The 15,728-nt window shown below is 41.9% G+C and overlaps 7 protein-coding genes and 2 non-coding genes across 11 annotated transcripts in view; 4 read left to right on the top strand and 5 right to left on the bottom strand.

Annotated features, from left to right (window-relative positions):
• mRpL20 (mitochondrial ribosomal protein L20) overlaps nucleotides 1–15,728 on the bottom strand; it is a 73,055-nt gene that overhangs the window by 5,600 nt on the left and 51,727 nt on the right. The window lies entirely within an intron of this gene.
• On the top strand, nucleotides 35–1,119 carry RpS12 (ribosomal protein S12). Its single transcript, XM_018101204.3, has 4 exons — nucleotides 35–91; nucleotides 196–238; nucleotides 440–574; nucleotides 760–1,119. The coding sequence occupies exons 2-4, from the start codon at nucleotides 222–224 to the stop codon at nucleotides 1,025–1,027; spliced, it is 420 nt and encodes a 139-aa protein (XP_017956693.1). The 5' UTR covers nucleotides 35–91; nucleotides 196–221; the 3' UTR covers nucleotides 1,028–1,119.
• Nucleotides 281–352, top strand: LOC115562091 (small nucleolar RNA U18). The gene has a single exon (XR_003980053.1). It is a non-coding gene; the product is annotated as a small nucleolar RNA U18 (small nucleolar RNA).
• LOC115562092 (small nucleolar RNA U18) lies at nucleotides 614–686 on the top strand. The gene has a single exon (XR_003980054.1). It is a non-coding gene; the product is annotated as a small nucleolar RNA U18 (small nucleolar RNA).
• Nucleotides 1,149–2,858, bottom strand: Zmynd10 (zinc finger MYND-type containing 10). Its single transcript, XM_018101190.3, has 3 exons — nucleotides 1,859–2,858; nucleotides 1,342–1,808; nucleotides 1,149–1,275 (listed from the first exon to the last, which is right to left on the bottom strand). The coding sequence occupies exons 1-3, from the start codon at nucleotides 2,717–2,719 to the stop codon at nucleotides 1,215–1,217; spliced, it is 1,389 nt and encodes a 462-aa protein (XP_017956679.1). The 5' UTR covers nucleotides 2,720–2,858; the 3' UTR covers nucleotides 1,149–1,214.
• On the bottom strand, nucleotides 2,912–3,934 carry LOC108651470 (uncharacterized). The gene is made up of 2 exons (XM_018101202.3): nucleotides 3,730–3,934; nucleotides 2,912–3,669 (listed from the first exon to the last, which is right to left on the bottom strand). Exons 1-2 carry the CDS (start codon nucleotides 3,835–3,837, stop codon nucleotides 3,280–3,282), a joined length of 498 nt encoding a protein of 165 aa, XP_017956691.1. The 5' UTR covers nucleotides 3,838–3,934; the 3' UTR covers nucleotides 2,912–3,279.
• On the bottom strand, nucleotides 4,121–10,982 carry Spc105R (Spc105-related). The gene is made up of 9 exons (XM_018101208.3): nucleotides 10,794–10,982; nucleotides 10,649–10,737; nucleotides 10,125–10,587; nucleotides 9,852–10,002; nucleotides 6,127–9,787; nucleotides 5,145–6,065; nucleotides 4,826–5,073; nucleotides 4,563–4,764; nucleotides 4,121–4,503 (listed from the first exon to the last, which is right to left on the bottom strand). The coding sequence occupies exons 1-9, from the start codon at nucleotides 10,818–10,820 to the stop codon at nucleotides 4,242–4,244; spliced, it is 6,024 nt and encodes a 2,007-aa protein (XP_017956697.1). The 5' UTR covers nucleotides 10,821–10,982; the 3' UTR covers nucleotides 4,121–4,241.
• Nucleotides 11,303–13,192, top strand: AIMP2 (aaRS-interacting multifunctional protein 2). 2 transcript variants are annotated; one of them, XM_089259512.1, is made up of 5 exons: nucleotides 11,303–11,518; nucleotides 11,702–11,815; nucleotides 12,168–12,329; nucleotides 12,392–12,620; nucleotides 12,683–13,192. In XM_089259512.1, the coding sequence occupies exons 1-5, from the start codon at nucleotides 11,411–11,413 to the stop codon at nucleotides 13,057–13,059; spliced, it is 990 nt and encodes a 329-aa protein (XP_089115638.1). In that variant the 5' UTR covers nucleotides 11,303–11,410; the 3' UTR covers nucleotides 13,060–13,192. The 2 variants fall into 2 exon arrangements, with proteins under 2 accessions (XP_089115638.1, XP_089115639.1); XM_089259513.1 differs by lacking the exon at nucleotides 11,702–11,815 and having other exon boundaries at nucleotides 11,305–11,518.
• Nucleotides 13,640–15,713, bottom strand: LOC108651466 (ubiquitin-conjugating enzyme E2 R2). Of its 2 annotated transcripts, none has more exons than XM_018101196.3 (3): nucleotides 15,555–15,713; nucleotides 14,551–15,116; nucleotides 13,640–14,475 (listed from the first exon to the last, which is right to left on the bottom strand). In XM_018101196.3, exons 2-3 carry the CDS (start codon nucleotides 15,106–15,108, stop codon nucleotides 14,071–14,073), a joined length of 963 nt encoding a protein of 320 aa, XP_017956685.1. In that variant the 5' UTR covers nucleotides 15,109–15,116; nucleotides 15,555–15,713; the 3' UTR covers nucleotides 13,640–14,070. The 2 variants fall into 2 exon arrangements, with proteins under 2 accessions (XP_017956685.1, XP_089115640.1); XM_089259514.1 differs by lacking the exon at nucleotides 15,555–15,713 and adding an exon at nucleotides 15,317–15,466.

The raw sequence follows: 15,728 nt of genomic DNA, 5'->3' as shown, positions 1-15,728 counted from the left end.
TGATATCGATATGTCAAAACATCACTATTGCCAAAAACATGAAGTTGGCTGCAACGCGGCTCGGCTCTCTTTCTTTCCGGTTGTCAAATAGGTACGAAAGCGTATTAATTTTGTGCTGAAGTCGCTACGAAGAATTCAATTTACAATTATGTACGGCATCATATCTAATAATAATTTTATTGATATCATTTACAGTGCAGTGCAGCCTCAACCTTTCAGATATGGCCGACGTTGATGTGTAAGTGCAGAATAAAATAAAATTTGAAATTGAATATGTTTCACTATGATGAAATTAATTGGTCCGTGTTTATGAATTTTACATTGATTTGAAACCTTCCAATTACTGAGCAAGTGCCTTGAAATAAGTTTTGAGCTAGAAACTCTGTGATAACTTGTAGATTTGATTGTTAATTTGAAATATTTTCTTTATTTGCGGCAGAGATGTGCCCTCCGCAGCGCCCGTTCTTGGCGGCGCCATGGACATAAACACCGCGCTACAGGAAGTGCTGAAGAAGTCGCTGATCGCCGATGGACTCGTCCATGGCATCCACCAGGCCTGCAAGGCTTTGGACAAGTAAGCAAAAACGATTTACAAGTTTTGTTGTTTAGTTTTTTGCTGATGAAATTAATTGGTCCGTGTTTATGAATTTTACATTGATTATCAATTCTTCCAATTACTGAAAAACGCCTTAGACTCAGTCAATATATACAGGAATTATTGTAAACCATTATAATTAACTTTTCGTTTTTGTTTTTCAGGCGTCAAGCTGTCCTCTGCATTCTGGCCGAATCCTTTGATGAGCCCAACTACAAGAAATTGATCACTGCCTTGTGCAATGAGCATCAGATTCCACTGATCCGCGTCGATTCGCACAAGAAATTGGGCGAATGGTCCGGCCTGTGCAAGATCGACAAGGAGGGCAAGCCCCGCAAGGTCTGCGGCTGCTCTGTTGTCGTCATCAAGGACTACGGTGAGGAGACGCCCGCATTGGATGTAGTTAAGGACCATCTCAGACAGAACAGTTAAACATGTTGCCATTGCTGTTCCCCTGTCTGCTGAATGAGAGACTACCTGGCAAATTTTTTATTGCTAAATAAAAACTAAAACTTAACGAAAAACCAACATTCACAATCAAACAATGGAGGCGTTCACAATTTTTGGAATGCTCTTTATTTAATAATTAATATTAAAAATACAAATGAATTGATAAAGGCTAATCGACGCAGCTCAAGCAGATTTCCTTATGCTGTGGCCAATCCTTGAGCTGGCATTCTCTGCAATTTAAAGGAAATTGAATTGTGTAAATTCGCGCACAAATCTGTGTAATATTTGGAACGCACCGTGAACAATAGTGAACCAGCTTGCAGTTGGCGCACTTCTTTTTGGCCGGCACCTGGCAATTGCCGCACTTGTGAGTCTTTTCCTCCGAGTCCTCGCTGGTGGTAGCTGTTGCGCTGTCCTCTGATTTAGATTCATCCTTCTTCAGTTCCAAGTCTGCCATGTGCTGCTCCAACTCACACAGTAGTTCGGTACCGTAGGCATTGGTCAGCTTGGTAGCCAGTGCACAGATCTCTTCGCGATTGTTGTTGAGGAAGACGCCATCCTGGTTCTGGGCAACCTGGTAGAAGCCGCCGTCACGCTCCACCTCTTTGATGAGATTGTCCTGTATCTGCGGCATGTCCTCCAAAATCAAGTTTTGAGTCTTTTTGCCGGTAGTGCCGGTAATGGTCAAGCGACTGACAAAGTGCTTGAGTTCCATCAGCACGGGCAACTGATCCAAGAGCGTCTCGTGTAGCATGCCCAGAAGCTGTGGTAAAGTTTATTTAGAAAGGATTCAAGAATCATAGTCAATTTCACCTTTGATATTTGCTTGCAACGCGCCTCGTTCAGGGGATAGTTATCGGCTATCTGGGGAGAGAGCAGCAGCTGGCGAACACAGAACCAGGCCTGGGCTTCCGGCTTTATGATTTTAGTGGCATCCTCCACCGAAGTCCACTTTTCATCAATGTACTTCTCCAAGCCCTTGCTGGTGTTGCGCTGCCAGGGCCTGAAGCAAAGCACATCCACCATCAGCCAGGGTACATCATGGGTGGTCAGCATTCGACGAGCTGCGCCCAAGTGGAAGAGAGACACGTTGTCGGCCAGGTAGCTGAGAAGGGACACGCAACGCAGTCCAATCTTGTAGATGAGATCGCGCTTCTGGCGCTCGAGCTCTGTGAGCACGGCTTCGTCCACATCTACTTTGGTCTCGTTCTCGTGATAGCCCATGCTGACCAAGCCGATGACCTGGGCGACACCTTGAGCCGCATAGTCGATCAGATCTAGCACCGAGTCCTGCAGTGACTCACAGCCACTGGGATGGTAGAGGCACAGATCCAGCAGTGCCACCACTGCCGCCTCATGGTACAGCACCGTGTAAATCAGGAACGTGGCCTGTGGATTCGGATCAATTTCCAGCAAATGAGGCAGCACGCGCGACTTCCAGAGATTCACGCAATAGGCCTCATTGATAAGCACCGACAGCTTGTCCCGGGAAATGAGAAACTCCTTGACTTCCTCCTCTCGCTGCTCGGCCACCTCCAGAGCCGCCTGCTGGCTCAGCTTGATGATCATTTCGTGCACTTCCAGCCACTTGTTGCTGCCCACATCGCGCACCTGGAAGCAGCGAATGCTCTCCACAAATAAGTACAGCTCCTCGGGATATACAAAGTTTACCATGTTTAAAGATTTTTAAAATTATTTAGCTGAATTACTAAACTATTCACTTCTCAAGAAGATCGTCGAGTAAAAATGATGTGGATAATACCTCAAATAAACAAATTTCCTGTTGTCATAGACACTAAACTAGCCTGGGTTGCTAGGTTCCTCCTGGGGGGGTTAAATATATGGGATAGGTAAATAAAAGGCAACTTCATTTCAACATTTTGTACATTCAGATTCTATTTGAAATAAAATAACTGTATAATAATTGGTTGAAATTAAATTTCACATCGTTTGGGCTAAGTTAGCCTAAGCACACGCTTCGCAGTTAGTTAATAATACTCGTTATATAGCGTATATACATCATATAAATATACATATATAATTAGAGTTCTATGGAATAAAATCTAAGTGTCTTTGACTACAAATTGTAAATTGTTTACTCGCCAGGACTTTGGGTTCAACAGTTTACATTAAGGCTCCAGGCCACATTTCGTAAGTTAAGCGGCAAACAGATACTATACACATAAGCGATATAATCACACGTTTTAGTAAGTTTAAAGCTGAAAGCGAACAGTCTAACGATATAATTTAACTTGTTGCTTCAGCTCGCGATCGCTGATGCGATCCTTGAGATTCAGTTCATCCTCCTGTTTGCGCAGCAGCTCGAAAATGGCCGCCAATTGCTCGCGCTCAATGCGTCGCTCTTCTTCTATTTGGCTGGGCGAGAGATTCTTTTCCAGCTTGTGCTGGTAGCGCTTGGCCTTGAATTTGCCCACCAGGTTGCTGTAGTTGGGCGCCTTTCCTGGTCCCAGCTCCGTGTCGCTCTCGCTCATCGGCTCCTGCTCTTCCTCGTACGCCTCGTCATCATCGATCTCGCTTTGCAGGCGCGCTTGCATCTGTGCCTTCAACACGGGATCGTCCTCCAAACGAACTTCGTCAGCGCCAAGGCCTTCGTCCTCCAGGTCCTGCATTGAGTATATGAATTATGATTCTGAGGGGTTGGCTTGTTACAATTCTTTACTCACGGCATCGTCCTTTAAGAAGTTGGCGAAATAAAGCGCTATTAGAATACATAACAGCAGAGTGGTTAGGGCCACCACATAGTAGCCCGAAAGATCAAACCACATGTCCATTATAATTGCCCAGTTTTGGTGTTTATATTTTACTGCGATTGCAAGATTTTTGTTTTGATGACTTCCACAACAGGAATGTGACCAGCTCTCAAACTGATTCAAATACTAATTTACTTTATAAATACCGAATGGTGAATTTATTCAAGGCCGTTAACGTTAAAAATTTAATTGAAACATTTATTAGAAACAAGAAAATCGAAATAGAATTTATATTTTATTTTTATATTAATTTAACATTTATACAACTACTGTTTAATTAAATATATAATTTTTTTTTTCAATAAAAAAAAAAAAGATAGAAATGCTTATCATTGATATATAAAATTGTACATTTATCTTGACGATAATATATATAAGATATTTTGGTTATATTGCTGGCTCATCGAAACATCCGCTCTGGAACATTACTTATTGTAGTCGCCGTTGTGTTTTAAATATTGTTCGGGGCTCTGCAAGAAGGCTTCCAAAAACTCTGTGCCCTTTGGCAAAAATCGAATCTTCTCATCGAATTGATGCAGCGGCGGCTGCAAAATATCCTCAAATGAGATCTCCTGGACATTACCAATTTGAATGCTAAAATGGATTCTCTCTGTGCGAGCATACGCCTCATCCTCTTTCTTTACTGATCTGCGCACAGTTTTTCTCACAATAATCCGATTGGAATCACTAATAATAGAAATATATAATTAATTAAGTAAATTATTTATGAAAATGTCGACTTTTACCTGATTAGGCGCGCATTAGCCGTGATTATGGTTAAGAGCATTTTCCTGCATATGTTAGTGATCTTCAAACAAACTCCATCGATGTGTTTTAGAAATTTGACAAGATCTGCCACATCATTGCCGTCCAACAGCCGATCCAGATTCAGAGGCAGATTAAGTTTAAGTTGAAAATCCAACAGCTCAGCAAACGCAGTCTTTAAAGCTAAACAGAAATTTAAAATTTAAGGTTGAACCAAATCGGAATGCCTAGGGTTAACACTTACGTGAGGGGGGTGCGTATTTTGACTCTAGTTGAATTTTGCCTACGCGTATTTTGGTTTCCAACAAGTCCAACGGCTCATAATTCATATAGATTTTAAATGTGGTTATTTTACGATGGGAGAATATATAGGTACGATAGATTTGCAGATTTGAATCAAAAATCCAGTTAGGCAGCTCAGCATGCAATGAGGTTTTTAGGCACTTTGCAAACGTTTCCGCTGGCTTGGGCTTGGGTAAGCTTTGTACGTATCTGAAAGAGAAAAAGAGATAAATAATATAAGATTTTTTCATTCTTTTGCAATTTTATTTTATTTTACTTACTCCTCCCACTTGCTGTTGAACATCTCCTGCATTTGCGGCAAGTTCAAGCGACTTGTGTTACGTGAATCGCAGTCCGTTTCCGTCTCCTCGTCTTCGTCATTATCGAAATTATTTTCCAGTTTCTTGAGCTCCCAATATTTGTGCACGTCCGATATGCGTGGCTTTTGTCGCAGACGCTTTAGACGCTCAAGTTGTACGCCCAGGTCCGGCCAGGCCGGCAGCTCAAATGTCTCTTCAGCACTTCTACGCGTCCTCGTTCTGTCCATTGAACGCCGGCAATGCTTGCACTTCTTGCACGCATCCTCAGCTCCAGCCACGACTGGCGGGTCGAGCTGCCCAAGGCATGTCTCGTTGTTCACCAAGTCAATGTGGCTGCTGTTAGCTGCTCGGATATGTTCGTCGTCCGCCTCGTCCAGCAAGGTCGACACCAGACTGAGTCGTGTCTTGTCGATTTCACAATTGTCCGACTTATCGCTAAGATCATCCATATTGTTAAAGATTATGGTATCGCCACTTAGGTTTATGAACTTCTTATGGGCCGTGGCATAGCTCTTATTGCTGTGCTCATTCGAGCTGCGACTCTCAATGGACGTCTCCTTGGCTTGCTGGCGCTGCTCAGCTAAGCTCTTGGCCAGCTCTCGCTGTGACTTGAAATGGTTCGAGACATCAGATATGGTAATGGGATTATCTTCATACACAGTTGTTTCCTTGTTCATTTTGTGCTCAGTAAAGTGTGGAATTGTCATTCCTTGGCTACCCGTTTGCCGCATCATTTGTGCTCTAACCATCTGCACGGTGCCGTCCAGCTGCTCCGTTTCACGCCAAGGCGAGTTCAAGCTCTTGCACAAGACAGGAATGCGTGACTTATTCCTTGGATGTTCCAATGCCTCCACCTCTGATGTTTCCAGTTCAGGCTGCGAGCTAATTAAAATAAAATACACAAATGAGATCCCATTGCTGTCTAGGCGAAGATAGCACTTACATATTCTCCTCCTCCATGTCAAGATGCAGATGCAGGTTGCGCTTCTTCGGTTCCGGCAAATTGGGTGTCAAATGTATTGGCAGGCGTTTCACATTGAACGAAGGTTTCCTCTCGGGCGTGCCGTAGTTGGATGTGTCCATGTCGAGCTCCATGTCCATCGCTTGGTATATGGATCGGCAAGCAGTTTTTCCAGCTGGAGTCTTGATCTTGCAATCCTCCTCCAAGTCTTCAAATTCAATCATCGATCGACCCGGTGTGAGGGCAAACATCTGACGCTTCTTCTTCATTTCAGGCGTTTCGAAACTGGAGCTGATGAAAACGTTTTCTTTATCCAGAGTTTTGCGTAGCAGATCGTTCTTCAGTAAAGCTTCCCTCAGTTTGGGCTTGGGTCTGCTGGAGCGCTGCTCAGGGAACTCCACATTCGACAGCTCCACATCCATGGCTTCCTCCTGGTATTGTGTCTTCCTAGATTTGCTTCCCCACGGCTGGCTCTGGGCAGCCGCCTTTGATGATTTGAATTCGTCAAGGGCTTCACTTAGATCTAACGTCTGGCTGGGCAGCTGCTTGGCGTTGTTGTCTTTCTTTGCATTTACTTTATCCTCCAGAATGGACTCCGACATGACTAGAGTTTGTCTATGTTTGATGCTTCCTTTTTTAGCTGGGGCAACAGTATGTGTGGGAGACACATTCTGATCGACATCGATGGCTTCTGTGGTCAGCATTGTTGCCCTATATTTGCTGAAGTGATTGCCTTTGGACCCAATGGTTGACTTTGAACAGAAAGAGTCTTCCTCCATGGGATCAACCACATGCAACGTTTGCCTAGGCCGATGGGCTTGCTTTACTTCCTTCTCCTTTGAAATAACCTTCTCAACTGCCTCATTCCTTTGCTGCTGATTGACAATGTTGGATGTGGAGCAGAATGAGTCTTCTTCAATGGGATCAACCAGGTGAGTTGTTTGTCTACGGTTATTGGATTTCAGGTCAACCTTAGGAGCAATTTGCTTGCTTGACGCATCTCTCTGTAAATTATGATCATGTAGACTGCCAGAGGGTGGTGCTATATTGAAGGAATCCTCTTCAATGGGATCAGCCAGGTGAGTTGTTTGTCTACGGTTATTGCATTTCAAGCTAACACTTTGTTTCATTTCTTTCTTAGCTTCCAATGTACCTTCCTCAGTTGGAGCATCTCTTTGTAAACTCTGCTTATGCAGATTCGCAGAGAGCGATGTTAGATTAAAGGAATCTTCCTCAATGGGATCAGCCTGTACAATGGTTTTCCTACGCCTATCAACAGCTGATGGTGCCTCTTTTTCCGTTTCGACTCCTCGTAATTTATGTCCATGCTGATGGACATCAGCTGTAGCCGTCGATTCGAATGGGTCCTCTTCAATGGGGTCTGCGTGATGTACAGTTTGCCTACGTCGATTGCATTTTTCCCCTGGCTGCTTAGGGGCAGCGGAAGTTAAGCAGATTGAGTCTTCTTCAATGGGTTCAGCTAGGTGCAATGTTTGTCTACGTTGGGCGCATTGCAAGTTGGCTGCAGATTGTCCTTTGACAGTTCTCTCGTGCTTTAACTTCTCTTCATTCATTGTGGCATCTCTCTGTAAATTATGCTTAAGCTGATGGGCTGATGTGGATTTTAGACTGAAGGAGTCTTCTTCTATGGGATCATCCACGTGTAACGTTTGTCTTCGTCTATTGTATTGTAGATCCAGTTTAGTTGCCTTAACTGACTTTTCAGTTTGTAATCCTGAGCAGATTGGATCTTCTTCAATGGGATTTTCCTGAAGTAATGTTTGTCTACGACGACTGCCTCCATCATCAATGTTATGCTGTGCTGAGCAGAAAGGATCTTCTTCAATGTCGTCAGTGTGATGTAAAGTCTGCCTGCGTCTATTGGGTTCATTGCTTTGCTGCCTTGTGGCTTTGGAAGTTGAGCACATTGAATCGTCTTCGATTGGATCAGCCATGTGTAAAGTTTGCCTGCGTTTATTATGTTGAGAGTCAGCTTCAGTAGGTGCTGCCTTTGGCTTCACTTCTTGAGGTTTTACATTATCTTCCTTATTCCTCTGTAATGCTTCTCTATGTTTTTCGGCAGAAGTGGATGTTGAGGAAAAGGAATCTTCTTCGATTGGATCAGCCAGATGCAATGTTTGTCTTCGCCTGGTGCCCTCGAATGCCTCTGCATTAGATTTTGGCTGTAATTGATCTTCTCTTTGCGGCTGAACAGCAACTTCTTCAATGGATTCAGACAAGACCAATGTTTGTCGACGTCTCGTGTACTGATGTACAATTTCTGTAGCAGCTGCAGTCCGTGACTGTACGCAATCTGTTTCAATGTGCTCGGACATGTGCATTGTGTGTCTGTTCTTGTTCTGATGCGCTTCCTTTGGTGCAGAAGCTGGCACGCAAAATGAGTCCTCTTCAATAGGTTCGGGTAAGTGTATCGATTGCCTACGTCTGCTGGAATCCTTTTCAACGACAGGCATTGTCTGTGACTGCGATTTGGATTCTTTTTGTGGCCTTACACTCTCTTCTTCAATTGGCTCAGTCATGTGCAATGTTTGCCTTGGCTTATTGGGTTTCATAGAAGTAGCATTAATTTCTTTCTTCGAACAGAACGAATCTTCCTCCATGAAATCAGCCATATGTAATGTTTGCTGACGATTATTGATTGCATTTGTTTGCAATTCCAGCTTTGGCATTTCAAGATCTTCATCCATGGCCTCTGCCAAATATACAGTTTTCCTGCGAACATTGAATTTGGTTTTAGGAGCTGAGGACTCCGAATTCGGCTTTGCCTCATCCTCTTCAATGGGTTCAGCCATGTACAATGTTGGCCTTGACTTGGTGCGATGTTGAGCTACGACTGCTTCCTGAGAACTTAAATGTGTTTGATTGGATTGTTGAACCACAGCTGCCGTCGTCAAATTGTCCTTCCTATCTTTACAGGGGCTTAAGAAATCGTCTTGTTCCATTGGCTCGTACGTTGTTTGCTTAAGCTTTGCACCTGCCAGAGCTGCTGCAACCGCTGCCTCATGCTTCTCTAGGTCATCCAATTCCATGGCAGTATTATCGTATGTAGTTTCACGCCGCGATGAGCACTTGGAGTTATTTCGTGAGTGTGTTTCATCGCCCATTTTGGCATTAACTAGAAAATTTGTGTTATCCAGCATTAGTTCGTCTGCCTGAGAGTAACGATAATTGCGCTTAGCATTGAGTGAGCTCTTAGGCTTAACATGTTGCTCTGCATGGTCTGTTTTTGTTTCGGACTTTTGTGGAACGGCAGGCGACATCATCATGCTCTCATTGAAATTGAGTGTACCGCGAGGCTTTATCATTTCTCTATTCGGAACTTCCTCGTCCGTGTGTTGCTGTTCCAATCCATGCCAGAAACGCTGATTGCCTTTGCGATCTGTTGTTGGAGTTCTTGGACCATTGGGGAATAGCTGTATGCGGCCAGAATTCAATGCATCGTTCAATTGCCGAAAGTTCAGTTTCTTGCTAATGCCGTTCTCTGAAATGACATCCAATGGAATTAAGGGCGACGATAACGTTGAATCATCTGCCAAATAGTTAATATAATCTTGTTCCGCCATATCCATAGAAAAATTCTCTTGAGTTCCCTTCGGCACATCTTCAATCATTCCTTTTGGCTCTGTGATAAAAAGAATTGATACATTTATCTAAAGTCTGTCACATTTATTTACAGTTATAGTTACCAATATCACTAAAGTCACACGTTATATCTTTGTTCTCAAATACCATTGTCTTTTGCTTCACTTCAGTTTGCTTTTCAGGCAAAACACTCATGTCTGTAGACATTATCGTAGTTTTTTGCATGTTGACTTTCTCGGTGTGATTTGACTCCAACTGTAATAAAACAGAGATTAGTCAAGATCTGTATATATGAGAACATTTTCTTCACATCATATTGAAGTTGTACTTAGCATTTCTTAATTTCAGTTTAACTCTTATCACCAGTTTCAACTCACCCCAGCATAAGCTAATGCTTCTGGCATAAGATCCACAGTTTTTTCAAAAACTGTCATTTTGTATACACTATTTTCTCTCAGCTTCTCACGTTCTATTTCATTCAAAGATAAACTGTCACTGACCGTTTGTTCCAATCGGGTTGGCGATTCATTGCGCCGCCGGTTTCGATTTAATTCATCCGGTAGCAGCGTCACATTGATGCTTGACTGCAATTTGAATGTGAAATCGCTGAATCGCGAATTTTGCTCCAATACTGATGCACTGTTGATGGCAGCAATGAGACCTTCGGGCGATGCATTTTCCTTATCCATCTCATCGGCCACTTGGAGATGTGCTGTACTTTGCAATACAGACGCTGCCACTGTGCCATGGGAGTGGCCGGAACTGTCCTCTCCATTGGTGTGATCTGATATTTCATATGAGTTGTCATAGTCTCGAGCTTTCTCTGTTGTATCGAATTCCCTGTATTTGCAATAGACCTCCGTGTTTAGAAAAATTCGTTAATATTATGCATAATACATACCGTATAAACTTTTTGCCGCTGAAACTGATGCGACGCTTTGTCCGTACATGATCAACCTCTTCATCTGGCAGTTTCGAGACTTTCTTAAGCTAGAAAAAAGAAGTTTTTTATAGTCTCTGCTTATGTGTTTTTACATTTTACTCACCGAACTTCTTGCTTTCTTATTATTCATTTTGTTTTGTTAGATAAATATTACTGTTCTCGTAATTTAAAATACAGACGCCATAATATATGAGACTGCCAACTTGTATAATTATTTTCCGCCTCTACTATACGATTGACAAATATCGATAAATCGATAAGATATTTAAGCAGTTATATTTAAATTGTGTATAAATAGTGTGGTTGCGTTATTCAAATATTTAGGTAGTCCAGTCGCTTTGTTGTAATTTAATAAACAATATTTCTTCGTTGATATCCTTCAGATTTGTCTGCAATCAACTATGTGTCAATCCTATGAAATTTTCAATTCTGTTGCTTATGATAAAAAATATTCTCTAGGATAGAACAGTGGCTGAGTATAGTGGTTAGTGGTATAATATATTATCAGTTGCTGAAAATAAAATATTAATTTTAAGCATTTAAATATTTCGATTACTATGTTAATCAGCTGGGCCTAGCTATCGTTATCGATTTCATTTGCTTAATATAGTTATCCTATCGCTAGTACAACGATTCGATAATTAACTTGACTCAACACTACCGCCAAGCACATTTTTCTGTGTTAGATCTGCTTAAGCTTATCCAAAATTGGATTGTGAAATGTACGAGCTGAAAACCTTGTTGCCACAATTTGATATTAAACTGCCTACCTGTATGTACGAATTAAGGAATGTCAGCCTCTCTGCTGGCTCTGCGCCATGCCCTCAAGTAAGTGTGTTGTCCCCAGCTGCCGTGGCCAAAATTAGAGATGCGCATTGTTGTGAACAGCAGAAATTCGCTGTGAGAGTGATTTAATTCATAATTATCAGAAATTAAATAACTTAACTTCGTGACAAAATTAATAAAAAATAGTAATCATTCATTTTCATTCAACATATGATTTCGAAAAAGGCCCGTGAAATTCAATGCAATGGCGCAGCAAAGAGTGAAAGGAACAATTCAAAATCGGCCACCTGTGCACTTGATTTGGACATTTTAGGCCAACAAATACAACATTTACTAAAGGTTATACAAAATATAAATCTATTTATAAGCAATACTAACAAAACTGCATAACACGCACCGTACTTTCGCACTTGTGTGCTCATATTGGAAATGGACGCATGATAATACGTGTTTATAACTAAGTGTGTGTTCCCAGCGAAGTCCTCTTTAAACTCTATGTCAAAGTGTGGTGATTTAAAATAAATACTCATAATAATCATCACTATAAATGTGGCTTCGTAAGTCAAGGAAAATATTCATTTCATTTATAAAGCACTGCGATCGCAATAGTAAAATTTACGCCGCCCATCTCTATTTTGGCTCATTATGTTTGTATTTGTCCTGCAATGATGAAATTTGTTTGTATTTACAGAATGAAGACACGGCAGCAATTTTGCAGCGCCAAGAGAAGGTGTTGAAGCAGCTGGAGGAGCTGAAAGCACAATTAGGTCTAATGCGGGAAAACTTGGGTGTTAAAGTGTGCGAAAAGAGCGTGCAGCAGACGACAGCTTCTAATAACGGTGGACTTAAAGAGGTAATATTGGAGGTAATCCTAATGGCTGAAATGACGGAAACTAACGAATTGCTTTTCGATAGATTCCACTGCATGATGTAGTCGTTAATGGGCATCCCAACTTTATACCATATGCACTGCTGGCATTGAAGAACGCTTGGCGGGATTTGTTCACAATTGATGTGAAGACATTTACACACTCGACTATGGCTGATATTGGTCCAGCAGCGCGCGAATTCGAGGCTAATTTGGCCAAAATAGCCGTCAATGAAGCGTTGCCCAAGATCAAAGTAACACTAATCTGGAAGAACTGTAAGTGTTTTACTAAAATCCCATTGTAATTTATTTATTTTAAGTCATTAATCTATCATCAGGTGAACACACAGAGATGATCAGCTCGCCCACAATGTATGTGCCCATATATGGTGAAGTGAATATCATTAGATACCTGGGCCGAGTGGGCCCCCCCGAATATCGCTATGAGAACTCGCCTCTCTGCAATGAAATTGATGCTGTGCTAGACATTTGCTATCAACTGCTGCGGTGCAGCACACACAAAAGCCAAGTGGCCATGGTTCGGCTGCTCGACAAGCGACTAAATGATCAGCAATACTTTGGCGGCAATCAAATGTCTGTGGCGGACATTGGTGTCTATAGCTCTTTGATACGCATGCCTGCCATTAAAGATAAGGATCTTACTCCAGCGCTTCTTGCGTGGCGCAAACGAGCCAAACTCATAACTCAAATCTAAAATATTGCAAAATTTAAGAAATAAACCTCTAGCAAAACAAATTTTGCTACTGTCACAATCGATCGATTAATTGAGATGAAACTTGGAAGCACGAATTGTGATATCAAATTCAGTAATCGTAATTTTAAAATTACTTTTGAGTGTTATCTCAATCCGACAAAAATATATCAAAACTTAATGATGTAGCAAATAATATATTTATTGAAGAGTTTTTCTTTTTACCATCCAGCTGATTTGACTAGAGAATGTTTACCATTAAAGTAGACACTTTAATTTTTTTTTTTAATTTTATTTGGCTTATTTATCTTTGCAATTAATTACACAATGCAGTTTCTCATTTTAATATTGCAATTGGTGTTTTGTTTTTAATTTTGCACTTACAAATGGCTTAGTTGCTACGTTTAATATATGCTTTATATTGTTGAAATCCGTTGATTGTAAATTATGTGGTTTCTTTTATTAGTTTAGCATTTGTATTAGGATGTCTCTCGCTTTCTAGGAGGAGGTTAGTTCACGATAAAATTGTTTGTATCTGTAGCGCCCCCGTTAATGAGCTGTACCACATACAAGCACATACGGATGTAATTGTATATATATTTTTAAATAATAATTAATAGCTAATACATATGTATATTGTATATATATCTTGTATAATCATTATCAGTTTTGAGTGTTATTTAGTTGCTGTAAAAGGAATCGCAAGCTCTTGAAACTCTATGAACGGATTTAAAACGTGCCTAGCCAGAGGCTAGCTGGGAAATAAAAGCCAGCTAAGAAGTGATTCACGTTTCAGTTTTACAATTGTACACAAATTAAAAGTAAAAAATAATATTGTTAAGAGAAATTATACGACGCCAAGCTCGATTGGCATCCGGGGCGCCTCCTAGCTGTTGTTTAACTCGATTCTTTTGCACACTTAGTATTTCATTTAAATGCTACGTAGACGCCTAGGGCAGGAGCAGAGTTGAGTTGGAGATGGAGATGGTGTGGAGCGGAGCGGGTGCATCTGCATTATGTTGTCTCGCCCTTACCGCTGTCATCAGCGGATTCGGCATCATCTGTTGCAGATGCCGCAGCTGATTTCGCGGAGAGACCATTGTTGTTCGTGCACTTTGTATTGCCATTATTTTTGCTAATTGCACTATCCGCATTCCCGTCGTCCTCCTCATCATCTTCATTCTCCTCATCCTCATCGTCCTCATCCTCATCCGAGTCTGTTGGCAAATCTTCCGTCTCCAAATCAAAATCATCATCATAGAAATTTGCATCCAGGCCAGACTCTGTGCTAGGCTTAACAGTGGGCTTAAGGCAATAGTCCTCCAGGGTCATAGGCACCACAATACCCTCTCGCTTGGCTTCCGCATTGGCGGCCAACGCCTGCTTGCGTATGATGTTTGGATATTCGTTGTCTTTGCCCTGCATTGCACATAAGAATACAGTTAGTATATACTAGACCATAGATTAGAGAATTCAAATTCAAACTTCGTTTACCTGGGAGTCCCGCCATCGTCGATACATCACCGAGGCATCTACATTGGCCGGCGAGTATGTATTGGGCTCATTGAGCAGCGAAATGACTGAGAGGAGAATGGTGCGCACGTTCTGAGTTGGGTTCCAGCGTTCGCAGGGCAGCTCACCACTTTGGGGATCATCGACAGGCGGATGCAGTATGGATATACAAAGGTCGCCGTTCTCGTAGACATTCGGATGCCATACCTTGGTGAGGAAGCGTATGGTTGGCGGCGAGTACGGATAATCATGTGGGAATTTCATGTGCGCCTTGAAATAGCCACCTTGATATAGCGTGTCTGGTGGGCCAAAGATAGCCACCTCCCATTCGAACAGATTATCATCATTAATGAGCTTGACGCGAAATCCCTCCACTGGCTCTTCCTGCAGGGACTTGTATTCCATGGCCAGGGCACGCACCGCTGAGCTACTGGGCGTTGTTGACAGCGTTGCTGTCGTCGTGGAGCTTGCGCCGCCAGCTCCGGCAGCAGCCATCAACGTCGATGACGCATTTTGCGATGTGGAGGCAGCAGTGGTCATTTGTTCACCTACCAATTGAAAAATGTTTCGATGCAGCGACTTTTGTTTGTATGTACGTATGTATGTGTACGCTTGTGAGTGTATGTGAGTGCTTAAATGTTATATGTATGTGAATCAAGCGTACAGGGTCAATATCTTGTATATGTTAACGCGTACGGGAGGGGAAAACAACAACGACTGCGGATTCAAGGTTAGCAGCGGCACTCACACATATTGAAATTGTTTTTGCAAGTGAAACTTGAAAATTTTGGATAAACGATTGGGACAAATGCGTTGTGTCGCGTTGCCTTGCTTTTGTCGCCTTTTTTAAAAAGAAGAAAATTATGTGTCGTTGTTGTTGTTTTGAAGCAGACAACAAAATGATTCAGACAAACAAAAATAAATTAAATGAATATATTCCAGTGGAGTTTCAAGTTTCTTTGCAGCCTACTGTGTTTAATACGTACTTCTTTTGGCCAAATAACTTAATTTGAATATACGGCTTATTGATAGATTTGTATTATTGTTATTTCCTTTGCAACAATTTCACTTTACACATATTCGCCATAATTAGAGATTCGATACTATTGGGAACAAGCAGGGTGACATTTTGTAATTCGATGTCGATACATCGTCATTAG

The sequence above is a fragment of the Drosophila navojoa genome, chromosome 4 (assembly GCF_054131105.1).
Source record: "Drosophila navojoa isolate 15081-1374.11 chromosome 4, UAZ_NAV_1.0, whole genome shotgun sequence".
Taxonomy (NCBI): Eukaryota; Metazoa; Arthropoda; class Insecta; order Diptera; family Drosophilidae; genus Drosophila; species Drosophila navojoa.
Note: the sequence above shows the minus strand (reverse complement) of the source record. Positions and strands in the feature narration are given on the sequence as shown.